Source organism: Triturus cristatus, chromosome 5_2, assembly GCF_964204655.1.
Source record: "Triturus cristatus chromosome 5_2, aTriCri1.1, whole genome shotgun sequence".
Taxonomy (NCBI): Eukaryota; Metazoa; Chordata; class Amphibia; order Caudata; family Salamandridae; genus Triturus; species Triturus cristatus.
Window position 1 is genome coordinate 172,021,344 of NC_140588.1, and position 19,462 is coordinate 172,040,805.

Genomic DNA, 19,462 nt, shown 5'->3' on the forward strand with positions numbered 1-19,462 from the left:
GTGCCCCCCCCAACCGCGATCAACAGAGGGTAAGATTTCCCGACACCAAAAGGCACCCCGGCACCCCACAGCCCCCTGTGTCCAATCCCGGGGTACCTACCTATCCTCCAACTACCCAATTTACCTCTCGAAGTGGTGGTGGCACCTGAAGAATCCTAGTCCCCGAGCTTGCAGTCTTTTTCTAAACCGGAGATTTCCCATTGAAATCAATTGAGCGCCCGAAAGCTCAAAAGCACTCTGCACCCAGCCGCCCGAGTGGCCCTGGTAGTGCAACCTCTACACCTATCTACTTCCCCACTTGCCCTGAGTAAGTGACCAGGAGCCCAGCTCCCACAGCCGCGTGGCCTGCTAGTCAGCAGCCACCAACCAAGGCCCCCATATCCCTCATAGGATAACATTGGGCCTAATTCTCTCTGCACCCAGCCACCCTAGTGCCGCTGGGAGTGAACCAACTATACCTACCTGACCCTGGAGGACCCCTGAGTCTATGCCCAAAACCTCAACTCTGCCAGTCGAGTACTTACTTTTAAACCGATAACTCAATTTTCTTCATAGGGTAACATTGACTGGCTTTTTCCTGAAATTTCTTCCAAGTGTGGACTTTTCAAAACTAAAAATATTCACCAAAAATCAGCCGAGTAACGAAAACAAAAATACTCACCTGCTCTTAGGTGAGGTCCCAGTGCTGGATCTTGGTGCCCAGCACTGACCCTGAAAACTACTTACAACTGTACTTACCAGTAACCCAATTTTCTTCCATAGGAAATCATTGACTGTTTTTCTGTGAAATTTCTTCAAAGTGTCAATTTCTGCAATCTTTAAATATTCTTTAAAAATCGTATAATATTGAATATGCTACTTACCAGTATGCATCTGTTCTTGGCATGTAGGGCTGCTGACATTCATATCTGTGCATAGATCGCCGCCTAGTGTTGGGTCCGGATGTTTGCACGTTGTTGTCCTGGAAGAGTCTTCGAAGTATCCTTGGATAGGTGACTCCTCCCCTGGACTACAGTGCGCATGGGCATCCTCTCCATCCTCAGATTGTTTTTCGCCATTATGGCAGTGATGGAGTAGATACAGAAAGTGATGACCATGCTTGCAGTAATTCTGAGAGCTGCAGCTGCGACAGGCGCCGGGGAGGAGGGAGGGCGATATGAATGTCAGCAGCCCTACATGCCAAGAACAGATGCATACTGGTAAGTAGCATATTCAGTTCGAGGCATGTGGGCTGCTGAATTCATATCTGTGCATAGAATACATAGCAGTGCCCTCTATTAGCGGCGGCTACCCGTGCCAGCTGCAGCGGTCTGAAAAAGTGTCTTGAGAACAGCCTGTCCTACAGCTGCCTGCTGTTTTGACTGCACATCTACACAATAGTGTTTTGTAAATGTGTGTGTAGTGGACCATGTGGCTGCTCTGCATATATCATGCAGGGGAATATTTCCTAGGAAGGCCATGGAAGCCCCCAACTTACGTGTTGAGTGGGCTCGTGGTGGAATAGTTAATGTGCGTTTTGCCTTTTGATAACAGATTTGAATACACTTAACTATCCATCTGGCTATCCCTGCTTTGGAGATGGCGTTACCTTTGTGGTGTGGGGCAAAGGCAACGAACAGTTGTTTTGTCTTCCTGAATGGTTTAGTCCTGTCGATGTAGTACATGAGGGCCCTCCGTACATCTAGTGTATGTAGTGCCCTTTCTGCAACAGTTTGTGGGTTTTGGAAGAAAACGGGCAGTTCAATAGTCTGATTCATGTGGAACTGCGATATTACCTTGGGCATGAATTTGGGGTTGGTACGTAGTACGACCCTGTTGGCGTGAACCTGAATAAATGGCTCTTGAACGGTTAGTGCCTGGAGTTCACTAACTCTTCTTAGGGAAGTGATCGCTACTAGGAAGGCCACTTTCCAGGTAAGGAATTTAATCTCGCATGAGTGTAGAGGTTCAAAGGGTGGACCCATCAGGCGTGTGAGGACCAAGTTGAGGTTCCACATTGGAGCCGGTGGGTGACTAGGTGGAATGACTCGTTTGAGCCCTTCCAAGAATGCTTTGATGGCAGGCACTCTGAATAGAGAGAGGTGCTGCCGGGTTTGCAGCTAGGCTGATATTGCGGTCAAATGGACACGTATAGAGGTGTACGCCAGATTGCATCGGTATAGGTGTAAGAGGTAACAGATGATGTTGTGGATGGATGCGTCCAGCGGGTTGATGTTATTATTACCGCAATAAATGACGAACCTTTTCCATTTGGCTGCATAGCAAGCCCTGGTAGTGGGTCTCCTGGCCTCCTTGATGATGTCCATACAGTCAGGTGGCAGGTTGAGATAGCCAAACTCTAGGACTTCAGGAGCCAGATTGCCAGGTTCAGCTGTTGCGGATCTGGGTGCTGAACCTCCCCATGGTTCTGCGTCAAATGCGCGGGTTTGATCCGCAGCCTTTGATGCGGCACCACGGAAAGTTCGAGGAAGGTGGTGTACCACGGCTGGCGTGCCCACGTGGGAGCAACTAGGACGAGTGTCAGGGAGTGTTGTCGTAGTTTGCGAGCCACCAGCGGTATCAACGGCGCTGGGGGAAAAGCGTACGCAAATCTGCCGGACCAGTTCATCCATATCGCATTGCCCTGCGACTGCGGATGTGGGAATCTGGCGGCGAAGCTTTGGCATTTTGCGTTTTCGCTTGTCGCGAATAGGTCTATCTCTGGATGACCCCACTGCTGGAAGTACGGTTGGAGTACTGATGGGTGTAACTCCCACTCGTGCATCTGGTGGCTGTGTCTGCTGAGCAGATCCGCCATCTGGTTGTCCTTGCCAGGGAGGTGTTCCGCCATGAGGAACATGTTCCTTTGAATGGCCCACTTCCACATGCTCTGAGCCAGATGAGACAACTGTGGAGAGTGTGTTCCTCCCTGCTTCTGTATGTAGTACATGGCAGTCATGTTGTCCGTCCGGATCAATACGACTTTGTTGCACAGATGTACTTTGAATGCCTTCATGGCCAGGAAGATTGCCATCAGTTCCAGAAGGTTGATGTGCATCTCCTTCTGTTGTGTCGTCCATAGTCCCTGCACTGTGTAGTGGAGTACATGAGCTCCCCATCCCTGGAGAGACGCGTCCGCTGTCAGTACTATTTGTGGAACAGGCTCTTGGAACGGTCGGCCCTTGCAAAGGTTTTGTGGATTCCACCAATGCAGAGAGTTGTATGCCCGACCGCTCACCAACACTAGGTCTTTCAACTGTCCTTGAGCCTGATTCCACTGACGTGCTAGGCACTCCTGAAGTGGGCGCATATGTAACCTCGCGTGCGGGACTATGAAGATGCAGGAAGCCATCATGCCTATCAACTGCATAAACACTCGCGCTGGAAGCGAGTGATTGGGTTTGAACTTGGAGATCAGCAGTTGTATGCTGTTGATCCTCACTAAATTTGGCTGAGCTGTGGCCGCCAGAGTGTCTATAGTCGCACCTAGGTACTGTTGTACGTGTGCGGGCTGGAGATGGGACTTTGGGTAATTTAGTGAGAATCCCAGACTGTGAAGAAGGTGAATGGTGCGGGACATGTGGCTTGCACATTGCTGGGCTGACTTCGCTTGAACGAGCCAGTCGTCTAGGTAGGGGTAGACGTGTATATGCTGCCTCCGTAAATGTGCTGCCACAGTAGCTAGGCACTTCGTGAAAACCCTGGGCGCTGTTGTCACGCCGAAGGGAAGGACTTTGAACTGATAGTGCTGCCCCTGAACAGTGAACCTGAGGTATTTTTTGTGTGAGGGGTGGATGGGTATGTGAAAGTAAGCATCCTTGAGGTCCAGTGAGGCTAGGAAGTCTCCCTGCTTGAGAAGCGGAAGGACTTGCTGTAGGGTGAGCATGTGAAAGTGCTCTGAAAGAATGTACTGGTTCAGGGGTCTCAGGTCTAATATAGGCCTGAGCGACCCGTCCTTCTTTGGAATTAAAAAGTAGAGGGAGTAAACCCCCGTACCCTGCTCGTGGATGGGTACGACCTCTATAGCGCCTTTTAGAAGCATACTTTGCACCTCTTGCTGTAAGAGCGTTAAGTGCTCTGAGGACATAGGACGGTTTCTTGGTGGTATTGTGGGTGGAGTGGAGGTTAACTCCAGACAGTAACCGTATTTTACAATATCTTTGACCCACCTGTCCGTGGTGATGGAGTTCCACGTGGACAGGAACCTTTGTAGTCTTCCCCCGACAGGTGTTATGTGGTCGGGAGGAAGGGAGAGGGCGTCACTGCTTGTTCTTGGGGGAGGACCTGGTGTTGCCGTAGCCACGTCCTCTGCCCTTTGTACTGGAGCCACGATATCCACCTCGGGTGTTTTTATCGTAGGTGGTCTGTGTATTGCCTTTGTTATACGTTTGTTGTGACCCCTGTCCTCTACCTGCCCCCTTGTTTCCGGGGCGACGAAAGGAGCCGCTCCGAAAGGACTGAGTTTGGAGGGCGCCCATGGACTTTGCAGTGTCCGTGTCCTTTTTTATCTTTTCGAGGGTGGTGTCAACCTCTGGGCCGAATAAATAGTCGGGGTTGACGGGCTGGTTCAGTATGTTGTTTTGTACCTCAGGCTTGAATCCTGAGATTCGTAGCCAGGCATGTCGTCGCAGCATGACGCTTGTGTTTATGGCCCTGGCAGCCGTGTCTGCAGCATCTAGGGCACATTTGATGGAAGCATTTGTGAGTAGCTGTCCCTCTCTGATAAGAATTTCTGCACCTTCTTTGAACTGGTCAGGGAGATGTTGGAGTAGTTGCTCCAATGTGTCATAGTGCGCTCTATCGTAGCGAGCGAGGAGCGCTTGAGTGTTGGCTATGCGCCATATGTTGGCAGCCTGGGCGGCAACTCGCTTGCCGGAGGTCTCTAGCACCTTGGACTCTTTGTCCGGGGGAGGAGCGTCACCTGTCGTTTGCGAGTGTGCCCTCTTGCGAGCATTCGCTACGACGATGGAGTCGAGTGGTAATTGTCCTTTGATGTAAGTAGGATCCCCAGGTGCTGATCTGTATTTTTTATCAATCCTGGGGTTTATCACTCGTGCCCTGGTGGGTTCCTTGAAAATGTCCTTAGCTGGTTTGAGGACCCCCTTCAGCATTGGCAGAGTTTTTACATGTCTTTCTGAGGATGCAAAAGTGTCCATTAGAAAGTCATCCTCGATGGTATCTGAGTGAAGCTGTACCCCATGGTTATTTGCAGCACGTTCAATAAGAGCGTTGAACGCCGCAGTATCCTCCGTGGGAGATGTTTTTGCCCCATAGAGTTGTGGGTCCTGTGTATCGAGAGGTGCACTGGGGTCTGCAGGGTCGCCCCAAGTTTGATCAGGGTCCTGCTGGTCATCAGGGTCTGTGTCTACATGGTAGGGTGCTTGGTCATCCATGTAGTCCTCCAATGCATCCGTGTCGGAGCGTGTGGGGGAGAACCGGTGTGGATCCTGGTAGGAGGAATGGAACGGTTCGTAAAGGAGAGGTTCCGATTCCACAGGCAGCTTCCTTTTTAGTGGGATCCTGAAAGGGTCCAATGGCGGTTCCGAAGTTATTCTTCGGTCGTGGAGAATCATCCTGCCAGTGTCGGCGTCGATGACACGTGACGGAGACGTCTCGTCCGGTGGAACCGGAGTCTGGGTAACCCGTGTCCTGAGTTGGAACATCTTCGGGATTGTTGACGGAGGCAAGCCGAAGGTAATGTTGGCTGGCCCCGTAGAGGTTGCTGGAGCTCCGATCGGGCCGGAACCCGACGGGTCTTTGAGGGCCGCCGCGGTTTTGTTGCTTTGCGTCGCAGCAGGCCGCACTTGGGGCGTCTTTGAGGCTTTGGCACCGGGCAGGTTCGTAGAGCCGGGCGTGGATTTTTTCGGTGCCGGCGGGTCCTCGAGTCGAGGTGTGGAGATCACCGTCGACGCCCTCGATACGTGAGGCTTCGGCGTCGTCGAGGGAGCGACGCGAGGCGAAGCAGGCGGTATTGCCCTCGGTGTCGTTGGCGTCGGTAGCCGAGTAGGTTTCTCGGTGCCGATGGCCTTTTTCCGTTTGTCGACTCAGATGTCGCCCGACTCCAGTTCGGCACCGAAGTCCCTCTTGGTGCGGTCGGTGCCGACGCGTTGCGCTGGCGTCGAAGGCGTGGAAGGCCTCGATCCGACCAGCGCCACTTTCAGTTTCGGTTTCGGATGAACCGGAGCAGCTTTCGGTTTCGGTTTTGTGGTAGGGAAACCAGCTGGCTTATGCAGCAATGGCTGCCGCTGAACGTCCGAGGCCGGGCCCGAGGGCGGGGCCGAAGAACTACAGGATGGGTCTCGGGTAAGGCCCGAAGGCGATCCCTCGACCGGAGCCAAAGGCTGTGGCGCTGGTGTTTCTTCGGTTTGAACAGGTAGGCCTTGTTCATCATTGGAGCTACTCTCTTCGGCCCCTAAGGCCTCCTCGTCGTCTCCTACCTCGGTGTCGTCTTCACCTCTGTGGAAGAGTGACTCGTCGCCCTCGTCCGATCCGGGGTCGTGTTCGGAAACGGGACTGGAGGGTATGACTTCTAATTCTTCGACGTCGGCTTCGTCGAAGATGTCTGTTGGGGCCGGTGCCGCGTGCCGCGCCTCGAGTCTCGCCGCTCTTCGGTTCCTTAGAGTCTTCTTGGAACGGAACCGGGCACAGGCCATGCATGTCGATTCGTCGTGGTCCGGCGAAAGGCATTTGTTGCACACCGGATGGACGTCGATGTGTGGGTACTTCGCATTGCATACCGGACACCTTTTGAATGGCGTCCTGGATTCCATCGTCGAAGTAGTCGATGGACTGGTAAATGCGAAAGAAGTCGGTGCTGAAAGTTAGTAAACTAACAAAATTCTATCGAAACCCGATCGATAAACAGTACCGACGCGAACTAAAGGCCTTTTGGCCTCGACCAAATATTTTCCTAACTTGAGCTAAGATAGCACATCCGAACCCAATGGCGGAAAAAAACAATCTGAGGATGGAGAGGATGACCATGCGCACTGTAGTCCAGGGGAGGAGTCACCTATCCAAGGATACTTCGAAGACTCTTCCAGGACAACAACGTGCAAACATCCGGACCCAACACTAGGCGGCGATCTATGCACAGATATGAATTCAGCAGCCCACATGCCTCGAACCTGAAAATTTAATTACTTACCTGTTTTGGATAAAGGTCCCAGTCTAGGCACCCAGTACTGGATTACAAAAGTAAGGAGAACATACTATACCTGTAACTTGAATTTTCTGCCATAGGGAATCACTGACTGTTTTCTATGAGATATTTAATAAGTCATCTTTTAAAATAGCAAAATATTGTCTAAAAATCATCACAGTAATTAAGTCGACTTTTATCACTTGATTCCAAGTACTTACCCAGGACTGAATCTAGGATCCAGTCCTGGAATTCCAAAAGTAATTCTAAAAGTAATCTGTGGCAAATAACATGAAACTTCCATTGAACTCAATGCATTATTGTGTTTAAAATAGTGTTGCCTATGGCAACCACTTGTAACTGTTTACAAAAGTCAATTGCATATTGCAAAAGTATTTATATAAAGCATCTCATTCTGAGAAAGTATATTTTAAATCCAATTGTTGGTTCTAAAATAAAACAAGCATATATTTTTTATATATAAACCATTGGCCTAGAGTTCAGTTATTGAGTGTGTGAAACCATTTGCTGACTGAGTGTGTACAACAAATGCTTTACACTGTCCTCTGATACTGCCTTACTGCTCGACCAAGCTACCACTTTAGAGAGTAAGGTTATATCTAACTTTAGCCTCTGCCAAGCCTCGGGTGACTGTGGACTCTGTACACCCTGTACCTATTTGGGAACAGTATATACAGAGCCACTTTCTCACTTAGTCTCCTTAAGTAGATTTCCCATTTGTGTCCAAAAATATTTTAAAGAGAGGCATTCACAGAGTATATGGGGAAGGTTGCAGTTAGTTTCAGAACATCTCCAACATTTAGAGTGCGATAGTAGTCCTGCTCGTTGTAATTTTAATGGTGTCCAGTACCAGTCAAGTAAAGTTTTAAAAAGACTGAATTTCAGGCGCGTCTCACAAGTGTTTTTATCTAGGGCTTCCAGTATGTCTGGCCAGGCATGTTTGTCTATGGTAATATGTAGGCGTGCTTGCCAATTCTCGTAAAGAGCTTTAAGAAGTGGCTCCGAGTACAGGTGATTAGTTAAAGTGGAATATAGTTCGATACAACTCCCTTGTGTCGACCCCAAATATGGAGATATTCCAATATCGGCGATGTTGCTAACGTCCAGCGTGGAGAACCAAGACATCTCCTCAGGCAATGCTGTAATTGTAGAAGCTCTGGTGCCTGATCCAAGGTCAATTTCTTCACAAAGAAGATCAAATTGTACTTTTGTTGTTAGTGTTGTGAAAAAAAAGCATGTTGTAAAATCTTTTATATACTCCCTTTTCAATAAACCCAGCAAGTCTAGCCTACTGGTTGACATCATGTAAACATAGACAAACTGATAAGCACATGCAAGATATAAAAGTAAAAATTCGGCTCAGATTGGACTTAATCTTAAACTACTTTGAGACATTGGGATAACTTACCAGTAAACAGATGGGGAAACTTAATAGGCAGAATCACAGCCTCTTTAAGTGCTTCTTTTGCCCCTTCAAGACCTGCAACATCATTCCACTTTATATTCGGCTTCTCTATAACAATGGCACCTATAAAGAGAAATCAGTTCAATAGCTGCAAAAAACATAATGATGCTTTTCCTTGCAAAGCAATGTTTAGCTCAATTTCATTCTATCCCTTCACCTTCGACAATTTTGAAAGGCTAACTACAATGAATCCAACTACTACAGGCTTAATTTAAAATGTTACAACAGGTGTACAATTAATCCAAAGGCGGTTGGACAAATCAGAAAGATGCCATTGAGGATCCAAAGGCTGAAAAGTACTTAAGTGATGGAGTTAACAATTACATCAGTTTCCACCTCACAGTTTGTAATGGTAAAACCTGCATGTCTACTGGCAGCTTTAGTACAGCCAGTACATATGCATTCTTTTAACAATCTCTGCCTCAAATAAACTAGCAAGGAGAAATGTTATATTAAAGCCTTTGGGTGGGGTTAAGTACCTACAAGAAGCAGACTTTAACAAAGGTATCAACCCAGACTTTCAAATGAATACACAGCTGCACAGTGCAAGTAATTCAGGTTGTGTAAAGGGTGTTTAGTAGAAATTCTCCAATTGATGTAAACACACTATGCTACACCACAGCATCACCTTTATAGATAAAGCTCTCAGGACAAACAGGGAATCTCCGAGTAATTTTTGTGGACCAGGCAGAGAATTCATTACCATGTCTTGAAAGTCTATAGGTCTGACCTGCCAGTGAACATGGGAAGCTGAAAGTCCAAATAACAATTTTACAAAAAATGGACAAAAAGGATGAGAAATCAAGCCTTAGGTGGATGCAAGACTGATGAAAAATAATTAATGACTAATGAAGATAAATTATATACTTTTATACGTTCGGGAATGTTAAAGTAACATGGACAAGCGGTACAAAAATATTGTTGTGCCAAGCTTCCCTCTGTTCAAATTCTCAATAATATACATCCTGCACTTCTGAAACATGCCACACCCAAAATTAGGATCAGTATCTAACAGCTCTGTTACTAGCAATTCTTAGTAAACCAAAATGCTGAGGCTTTGTCATGCATTTTTTCAAACTGAAATACACAATTTATTAGCTAAATTGCTCAATGGGGAAACAAGAGACTTGAGTTGCATATGTGCCTTCTGCACTTAGTAAAAAAGTGAACACGTTCAGGATAAATCACCATCTGTCTGTGCCTAAACTGAGGAAATGTTTTCTTAATAATAAACACACTGTACCGAGGATCACATACAGCGGAGAACATGGAGTCTGCTAGTTGAGCAGCCGCGCGTGTCAAGGCTATCTACCCCCATCCCTGCTCTCATTAGCATGATGTTATCTGGCATTTGAGCTGTGTTTCTCCCCATGGAGATTTCCAGGAGATCGGGGGCGCAGTGTGCAGCAGTTTGGCTGAAGTTCAGTGGAGAGGTGAATGCTTGCGGAGTCCCCCGGTGCTTCCCGCCAGCCCTGCTTTCCGCGTTGGTGCACGGCCACACTGGAGCTGAGGCGCGGCGGCTCGCGGGCTCCTCCGGGTCAGCAGCACCAGTATCAGTCACTTCTTCGGTGCGGCAGGTGCTGGTCGAGCAGGAGGTGTGCTCGGAGTCATCCCGGCAGAGCTGGAAGCTCTCTTCCCCCCCCCCCCCCCCGATTACTTTGCTTGCTTCAACCGGCCCAAAGTTGACTGCGGGGGGGGGGGGGGGGGGGGGTGCCTGGCAATAGCAAGGGGACACCTAAGGAGAAGGAAAGTGGGGGACCAGGAAGTGAGCTAGAGAAGGTGCAAGCTTTGGAAGGGGCTAATAACAAGAGTACCCCTAGTATCCCCAGCGCGTCAAGTGACGGCTCTGGCTTTCAAACCTATCAGATTAAGGGTAGGAGCACAAGGGAGGGGGGGGGGGGGGACACAAAAATATCTCTACACATAGCAAAGTTAAAGTTTCCCCCTCATTGAGGTTCCTTTTTAGGGTGCAACCTGAGATATTGATTATCACAAAGCAGGGAGAGGACCTGAGAGTGGACTTTGATATTTGTTCCTCTGGCCCCACTGGCTTAGTATTAGGCATATCCCCAGATAATATGGAGCCCACCGGCGCCTCACTCAGTCAGAATGACATACCCATGGCGATTTCTGATCTGATGTGGGGGGGGGGGGGGGCGTCAAGAACCAGGCATCCAGAGCCCAGCCGGTCATTAGTCAAACTATTGATCAAACTATTGATGGGGCCGAGATAGGACATCGGTTTCAGGAGCAGACTGGGCCCCCTCTAGTCTCTATGGAAGCTCTGTTGCCTCATTAAAGGAGGCCATTAAGCAAGGTTTTGCGGCATCAGCTGCGAATCAAGGAGATAAGGAACTCATGTGAGATTCTAGGGAAGAAGGTGGATCTCCTAAACTCTAGAACAGAGTCCCTAGAGCACTCTGTAGACGAACTCAAAGCTAATTTAGGGAACAGCAGAGTCCAAGATCGAGGACCTACAAAGAGGGGAAGCTGCTCTGTGAGATAGAATGGAGACGCTTGAAAACAACTCCTGCAGGAATAACTTTCGCGTTATGAACGTTCCAGAGAGAAAAGAAGGGTTAGATCTTAAGGCTTTCATTGTTAAATTGATTAAGGAAGTTCTGCCACTTGAAGAGTCAACCGAGTTCCTGGAAAAAGATATACAAAGAGTTCACAGGGACCCTTTCCGCCTGAATCCAAATAGGGCAAAGCCAAGGAAGATTCTTATTAACTGCCTTACTTACGCAGTTAAAGAAAAGATCTTTAACTTGGCTTTGAAGACAAAAACGCTAAGGAGCAGGGATTTCTCTTTCAAAGTTTGCTCGGATCTCTCGAAAGTCACCCTAGACAGGCAGTGGGAACTTGGTATAAGGATGGACAACTTCAAGAAAATCGGCGCAGTAGTACAACTCAAATTCCCGGCCTTCTTAAAAGTTATGTATAATAACAAAATGCATAACATCAGATCAGCTCAGGCGGCAGATGAATTGCTTGATACTATTAGCAAAGAGGTCCCATAGGCCCTTATGGAAAACCTGGTCGGGTCGCCCTAATGGAGATTCAGGAAAGAGAAATACAGTGTAGGGCAGAGTAGAGCTTCACATTGCTTTATATTGTAACTATCGGATCATATCATCTAAAGGTCTGATAGGCTGGGGAATAAGTTTTCGGACTCTGCATAAATAAGACTGGGAAGAAAAAACGTAAAAATTCAGAAAATTGCAAATCTTGGAGGTCCCTTGGGCCTCTCAGGTCGCGCAAGAAACACTAATTTTTACTCTTTATGTTTTTTGTTCACAACACTTTGTGTTTGATTAGGAGAAACTTTTAAAAGGGTAACATATATTCGGAATAGGGGTGGGGGGGTAGATTACAGAAGCAATATCTGGACAACACCTGGTCCAGACAAATGGGGAAAGGGTTCTCCAAGGGATGGGAGGGGGGTTGGGGAGCACAGGGGGATACAAAATAAAATTACCTCATTCGTCTTAGATCTTTTAGACCTGTTAATTTCAGCTTGGATAGAGTTGGTTGGACTGCAAGGAACCAGATGCTGTCTCCGCCTTGGTCTAGTGAGGATCGGATCAGTAATCTTCAAAATAACATGACAATACTCCAGATCTTGTCCTGGAATGTAAATGGCCTGCGCGTGAGGTCACGTAGATTCCTCAGCGCAGGTCATTGTCATCCAGGAGACTCCTCTTCTTGAGACAGGGATGAAAGAAAGACTTAGAACCCAGAAATGGGTGGATTCTTTTATCTGTACCGACCAGACAGCTAATATCAGAGGGGTGTTAATTTTCTTCAAAAAGCAAGCTAAAGTCCAGATTTTACAACATAGGGGTGATCCAGGGGAGGAGGTGGCTGATACTGAAGATTACTTTAATGGGTATCCTCTTTACCTTGGTTGGGTACTATGGCCCGAACCAGGATGACCCCTCTTGTCTTAAATCAATTTTTTCACATCTCCTGGATTTCCCAGAGCCAGTGATATGGGCAGGAGATTTTAATATTGTTCTCGACCACAAATTAGATAAATCCCCAAATAGCAGAGCAATAGCCCCCTCTAGATCTAGGGCGTCACTCCTGACAATGTCCCAAACAGGCCTTTGTGATATATGGAGGGAAAGGTCAGGCCAACAACTGGGGGTATCTTATAGGAATTTTAAATATAAACATAAGTCAAGAATTGATTACATTCTGCTCAGCTACAATCTTAGGGATATAGTTAGAGACATAAAATACCTGCCATCACACCTGTCGGACTTCTCTGGCATTTTATTAGCCCTTGATTGTACACAGTTACAGCAGGCTAGAGCGTGGTCCTTTGATCGTTCATTACTACTTGAAGAGGATGAGACAGGCTCCCTCTCTAGGGAAACTAATCTATTCTTAGAGACTAATTTGGGTACAGCCGATATCACTATAGTATGGGACACTAACAAAGCTGTTTTGAGGGGTATCATAACTAATAGGTCGAGCTACAGGTGTAAAAAATATAGAGAAGAGACTTCAGCTTTGGAGGCAGAAATGAGGGAAGTGGAGTCAAAAATGAATAGCCAGGCTGGTATCGGCTTGAAGGAAGATTTGGTTAAACTCAAAATATTAAAGGAACAGCTGGAGGGCATTCTCCAAGGGAGGCTCATGCGCAGATGGGAGGCAAGTAAGATCACCCACTTTGAGTATGGGGAAGGAGCAGGAAAGTTTCTTGCATGGAAAATCAAAGCAGACCAGCTCCGGAACCATATAAAAAAAAAAAAAAACACTGGGAGAAACGGTGTAGCCTCCATATCTTCGGATTAATGCATTGGTGAGGCCTTTTTGGAATATCTTCAAGAGATATACAAAGAGACCTGCACAGAAGATAGACTTAAAGCACAAGCATGGTTGGAGAGAACCACTTTAACACCCATTAGCTCCAAGCAACAGATGGATCTGGAACAAGCCATTACGCAGGAGGAAGTGAGAAAGGCTATGGCGGGATGTAAAAGGGGTAAAGCTGCCGGACTGGACGGACTACCGGCTGAACTATATAGATACTTGGGGAGGGCATAATTCCAGTATTAACCCAACTATTCAACAAGATTTTTTTGGAGGAGGGAATTAGCCCTCCTGAATCATGGAATGATGCTACGGTAGTCCTGAGTTTGAAACTAGGTAAAAATCCAGCCAGTTGAGGTTCATATCGACCCAGATCGCTTTTAAACGGCAATTATAAAATCTTTACTTCCATTTTAGCAACTAGGCTGGGGATGGTCGCGAATGACATCCTTCACCCCGACCAGAAAGGGTTTGTGAAAGGGAGACAATTGGCAGACCTCAAATACTATCTGGTCGGTGTAATAGATATTCAGAGCTCGAAAAATCCGAAAAATTTTACTAGTCCTGCAGGTCTAGTACCTTCAAACATCTCCTCGACCTAACTTCATCCTACTTGACCTCCGTCTCTGAAAGCGGAGCAAATGTGACAAGTTAACAAGATTTAAAGGCATCTTTATTGCTCATTAGCTTTGTGAGCAATAAAAATGCCTTTAAATCTTGTTAACTTGTCACATTTGCTCCGTTTTTAAAGACAGAGGATAAAAGTTAGTTTGTTTTCCTACTCGCCAGAAAGGGCGAGTAGGACCTAAAAATAGCTCGTCCTCATTAATTCTACCTCACAAATGCGAGCGGGCGAGTGGATTTGCCGAGCCCTGATATCGCTTCCACCTATTCACTTCCTCTAGCAGCTTTAACTCTGGATGCCACCAAGGCTTTCGACATTGTAAATTGGATCTTCCTGTCGGGAGTCATTGTAAGATTTAATCTGGGTGACAAGTTTTGCCGTACCATACAGCTGCTGTATCAAGTACCGTCGGCCAGGCTTTTGGTTACCGGAAGTCTGACTAAGGCATTTAGGATAACTAGGGGGACACGACAGGGCTGCCCCCTGTTGTTTGATATGTATTTTGAGCCTTTTGCGCAGAGGCTCAGGGAAGATCCTAGGATTAAGTCTTTCAGACACAGGGACTGGAAGAGGAGAGTGGCCTTGTTTGCGGATGACATCCTGATACTTTCAGCAGACTTGGATACATCCCTCCCGGCAGTCATCAGACTGGCAGAGGAATTTGGGCAGGTCTCGGTATATGAGGTAAATGCTGGGAAGACTGAGATCATGACTTGGAACATCACGAGCACGCCACACCAGATCAGTCCCAGCATGCGTTACCTAGGGGTTAGAATCGTCCAAGACAGAAAAAAAAACGCAGAAACTAACTTAGCACGAGTCCTCCGGGAATGTCATAAACCGATGAAGTCATGGGCCCACCTCCCCTTATCCATCTTGGGAAGGGTGAATCTGGTTAAATTGACGATACTACCTAAGATCACTTTCTTCTTTAATACAATACCCCTTCACTTCGATAAACGCACCATAGACAAATTCCAGCAGGAAATAAACTCCTTTATCTGGGCATATAGAACCACCACAATAGCCTGGAAAAAACTAAGGCATGGGAGAGAGAAAGGAGGTCTCGCGTTACCTGACCTACAGTATTATGCCTGGCCATTTCAGCTTTAACACTCCCGGATGTTATTAAAAAGGCCTGCTAGCACTAGGGGAGGAGACAGGGGCTGGTCTACCGGAAGAAGGCTTCATGTTCAAATTTGGGGACCAACATTTTTTTAAGAAAGTCAAACTTAAGGTCCTTCAGGTGCCAGAATTTGGGCAAGGTTAAAAAATCTGGTAGGTCTCAATTACTCCTCAAACCTAGCGCCACTTTGGAATTCACCAGGCTCGCCGGAATGCCTCCAGGACAGGCTGGCGATACCACTTAAAAGAGGCCGGGCTAAAAGTATGGGGAGATCTGGTTAGTGGGGAAACACACATGGGAAGTTACAAAAAAAAAAAAAAAAAAAGAAGAAAGAAAAGGGTGGGCAGCGGCCTCTCAAGATTTAAGTATATCCAGTTACAAAGCTGGGTTCAATCACAGATAAGACCGAAGAAATCTATAGGTGGGGGAAACAGTCTTGAGCATCAGTTAGTCGAGAGGCCAGTAGGGAAGAAGAAGGTCTCACACTGGTACTGGGCTATAGAAGAGGTGGTGGATGGTGAATTTAAGCTTGCTAATGAGTTATGGAGTGAACAGATACCAAATCCAGTGTGATCTCCTATGGCAGGACTAGTTTAAAAATCTTTTTAGGGAAGTGGCCAAAATGGCGGCGAGGTAGGACGCGCTTTCCGGAGCTCCTGCCCGCCGTCCACCGAAATTAGCTTCAAATAGCTTCTGTGAGACCCGTGGATGGCTACCGGCACTGGTGGAAGGCTGCCCCGGTGTCCCGCTGACCTAGACTGTCGTGAGGAGCGGCGATGGTCAGTTGCTTCTAGCGGCCCGGAGACGGGGAGACGGCCCGGCCTGCAGCGGGTGGCGCTTTGCTGAGGCTTCACCAATGCGGCGGCCCTGAGTGAGGACCGCCGAGGCCAGCTTCCGCAATACCGGCCTCTGCCCAGCGACCTGCCGCCCCGTATGCGAGCCGCCCTCGCTGGGTCCTGTGGGCCACGGAGGCCTGGACGGCGGAAGAGGAGCGGATGTCGCCGACTGCGCGACTCCTGGGGCTCGCCGGACGCCCCGAGACGGCCTGCATCCCGGGCCTCGGTGGAGCCGGAGTGGGACCTGTCAGTCTCCCACGTGGGCGATGCCTGAACCAGCGCTGGAGGCTGCCCCTGCACCCGGGGGGTGCCGTGACGAGAACCCCCTGGAGTCGGCCTGAGTGGAGATATTTGGCGGTAACGGCTGGAGCGCCTCGCCGAATTGGTGCTCCTGTGACTTGCTCCTGCACTTGTGCCCCGTGAGTTGTTTTCCTCCTGCTGCCGGGGTGGCCCGGGGCTCGGCGGCGGAGACGGCAGGGCCCTCGTCCCCTTCCTGGATTTAGGCGGCGAAGTGAGCCGCGACGCTGTATCGAGAGCGCATTGAGGCCTAACCACTCGTCCGCCGCACGAGGGCGCGGTCCCAACTGGACGTCGGGGTGGTGGCCCTGGAGGTGGCGGGACTGAGGCGCACCGGAGATGGAGCAAAGCGCGGAGATAGTGGGCTTGGTGGGAGGCCCTGCCCCTTGCCCTCCGGTGAACCAGCGGAGAGGGACCCGGGTGGCCATCCCGGGCCCCGCATGGTGGAGAGGAGTCGGCCTGAGAGGCAATTGAACCGGTACTCGCCTGGAGCGGACGACGGAGGCTGAAAGGAGAACCAGTGGACATGCAGGCGGGATAGAAGGTATGTCGCAACCGGACATCGGCCCTTGGGTGCGCATGGATCCCTTCCCCCTATAATTTTGGTTGGAAAATGCGATTACCCCCACGAGGCATTACCATTAGCCCTGCTGGGCTGCAGCGGGGGACAGATCGCGAACTGCTCAAGAGCTTGCCTCACCTCCATTGGAGTTCACATCCTGGCGCTCCCCAACACCTGGTGGCAGCCTTGACGCGCCTTTCGGCTCCGGTCATTTAACGGAGACCGTACGACTATGCCCTTATCCAGGACGAGAAAACAAAAGCCTCTGATGGACATATTTGGGCGCGCTCACTCTCTCCCCAGCATTACCGGCGCAACCCCCAAGATGGCGGCCACGCAACAATCTCCCGGCACTGGGGATGAACCGGTCACCAAGGCGTTTATGGAATCCCTCTTCCACACTCTAAGAGCGGACTTGCAGACGGTGAAGGCAAATCTCACCGCTGAGATAAAAGAGATCCACAGGGATGTTGAGGAAGTGGGGGAGCGTGTAGCGACATTGGAAGAAAGGAGTGACGCTACTGTGTCAGACATGAATACGCTCCAGCAGGAGATTCTCCGCTTGCGGGACCAGCACCTTGATGTCCAGACCCATCTGGAGGACTTGGAAAATAGGTCTCGCAGACATAACATCCGGACACGAGGAGTGAAAACATCGGACGACACCAAAGATCTCTTTGCATTCACCATGGGCCTATTCCGCCATATCTTGGCGGCTCCGGATGGCGCTGAGATCATCTTGGATAGAGCGCACAGGGTCGGCCCGCCCTGGGCGCCCAGCAGCCCTCCAGTGGACATACTTGTGTGTTTTCAGGACTTTAAAACTAAAGAGGTGATCCTCACGAAAGCAAGGGCCCGCCACCCCATCTCCAAACATTCAGTAATGCAAGACCTATTGCATTGCAAATCCTGGTTATATACTGCCCGGTGTCAGAGGAGGCGGATCTTGCACTTTGCTTATAGGTAGGCCTCTGAAAGGACCAACAATATGTGGTTGTTTGTAAAAGCCCCAATGGGTCCGATTGTATTTAGCTAATAGAGCCTAATAGCTATGCACAAATGATTAGATGCTTAGGCACCTACCCGTTTTCCAAAAGCATCTAATAATTTAGATTCCTTGTCCGGAGGTGGCACCTCTCCTAATGTTTGGGAGTTGGCCCTTTTTGTTGTATTAGACATGACTAGGGAATTTGGGGTTAATTGACCTCGAATGTAGATGGGATGTCCCCTTCCTGCAGGGACTGGCGCAGACACGCCTCCCGCCAGAGGGGATGAAGGAGCTGGCGGCAAGGTTGTCACTTGAAGAGATCCTAGTTGCGCTGTGAGAGCTCCCTAGGGCAAAAGCGCCGGGGGGAAGAGGGGTTTCCTCTGGAATTTTATCAAACCTACTCAGAAAAGCTGGCCCAACCTCTGTTACAGGTATAGGAGGAGGCCTTTAAATGGGGGAGTACTTCCCCCAACCATGTGGGAAGGAGAGATTTGTATGCTTCTGACACAGGTGGGGTGACAATCGGGTCCCAGCAACAAACAGGTTTTTTTTTGTCAAAAGGGGTGTTTAAAATAGATTGCTGAACCTCAGGTTAAAACACCAAAATCCTAAGCCATGCATGCCTTCTGAGAAGAATGCTAGTATTTTTCTCTCTAGCCGTGGTGTCAGCGGCATATAGAGCACATCTAATAGACGAGTTAGAAATGAGTTTGCCTTCTTTGAACTAACTCTTGTGCTTTGCTTTTGTGTTCGTTGAGAGATATTGGAGCAGTTGCTCCATCTCTTCCCAGTGTGCCCTGTGGTACCTAGCTTGTCTGGGGGAGGAGCATCACCAGATGTTTGTGAATTGCCCTCTTGCGAGACAGACAGACAGACAGACAGACAGACAGACAGACAGACAGACAGACAGACAGACAGACAGACAGACAGACAGACAGACAGACAGACAGTACGTGCTTGCACTGGTTCTTTGAAGAGGTCATCTGCATGCCTCATCATGCCCTTTAGCATAGGATGTGTTTGACTTGACCTGGGTGTGGACCAAAGGGTTTCAAATAAAAAGTTTTCTAAGGACTCTTTATGTAAGGTCCCCCATGATACTCTGCTGTTCTAGAAATACGTTCTTGATAAGCCATGATATCATCTGGTGGCGATGGTTTTGCGGGGTAAGGTCTGGGTCTGTATCCCCTGGAGGGTCAATGGTGTAATCATTCCATGGGTCTACAGGTAAATTAGTGTCTTCATCAGTATCATTCCCTTGAGGCCGTGTATGTGGAGATCCCCGAGGTGTTATGTGTAAGGGATCTTGAATCGGTAACTCTGGAGAAGATGGAGGTGGAGGGGACTGAGGGCCAAGATAAGCAGGGCTAGTAGCCATGTCCTTTTTTAGGTCTCGCTGAGCCAGCGCATGCGCTGCTCTGCGAGAAATTTAGTGTGTGGGTTTTCAAAGTGCTGCCACAGGCTTTGGTGGCCTAGCGCTTGCATTAACGCGAGCGTGCACGCGCGCAGCCGCCATGTGGGTTTCTGTCAAGGCTCATTAAGCCTTGCGTGCCTCTCTCCGTGCTTCAATTCCCACACACAATTCCCCAGCAGGATGATAC

General features: G+C 48.8%; 1 protein-coding gene across 1 annotated transcript in view; it reads right to left on the reverse strand.

The window, feature by feature from the left end:
* VPS4B (vacuolar protein sorting 4 homolog B) overlaps positions 1-19,462 on the reverse strand; it is a 300,050-nt gene that overhangs the window by 183,720 nt on the left and 96,868 nt on the right. The window contains exon 5 of the mRNA XM_085606937.1: positions 8,550-8,669. Within this exon, the coding sequence (XP_085463063.1) occupies positions 8,550-8,669 (120 nt within the window). The remainder of the gene's footprint in view (positions 1-8,549; positions 8,670-19,462) is intronic.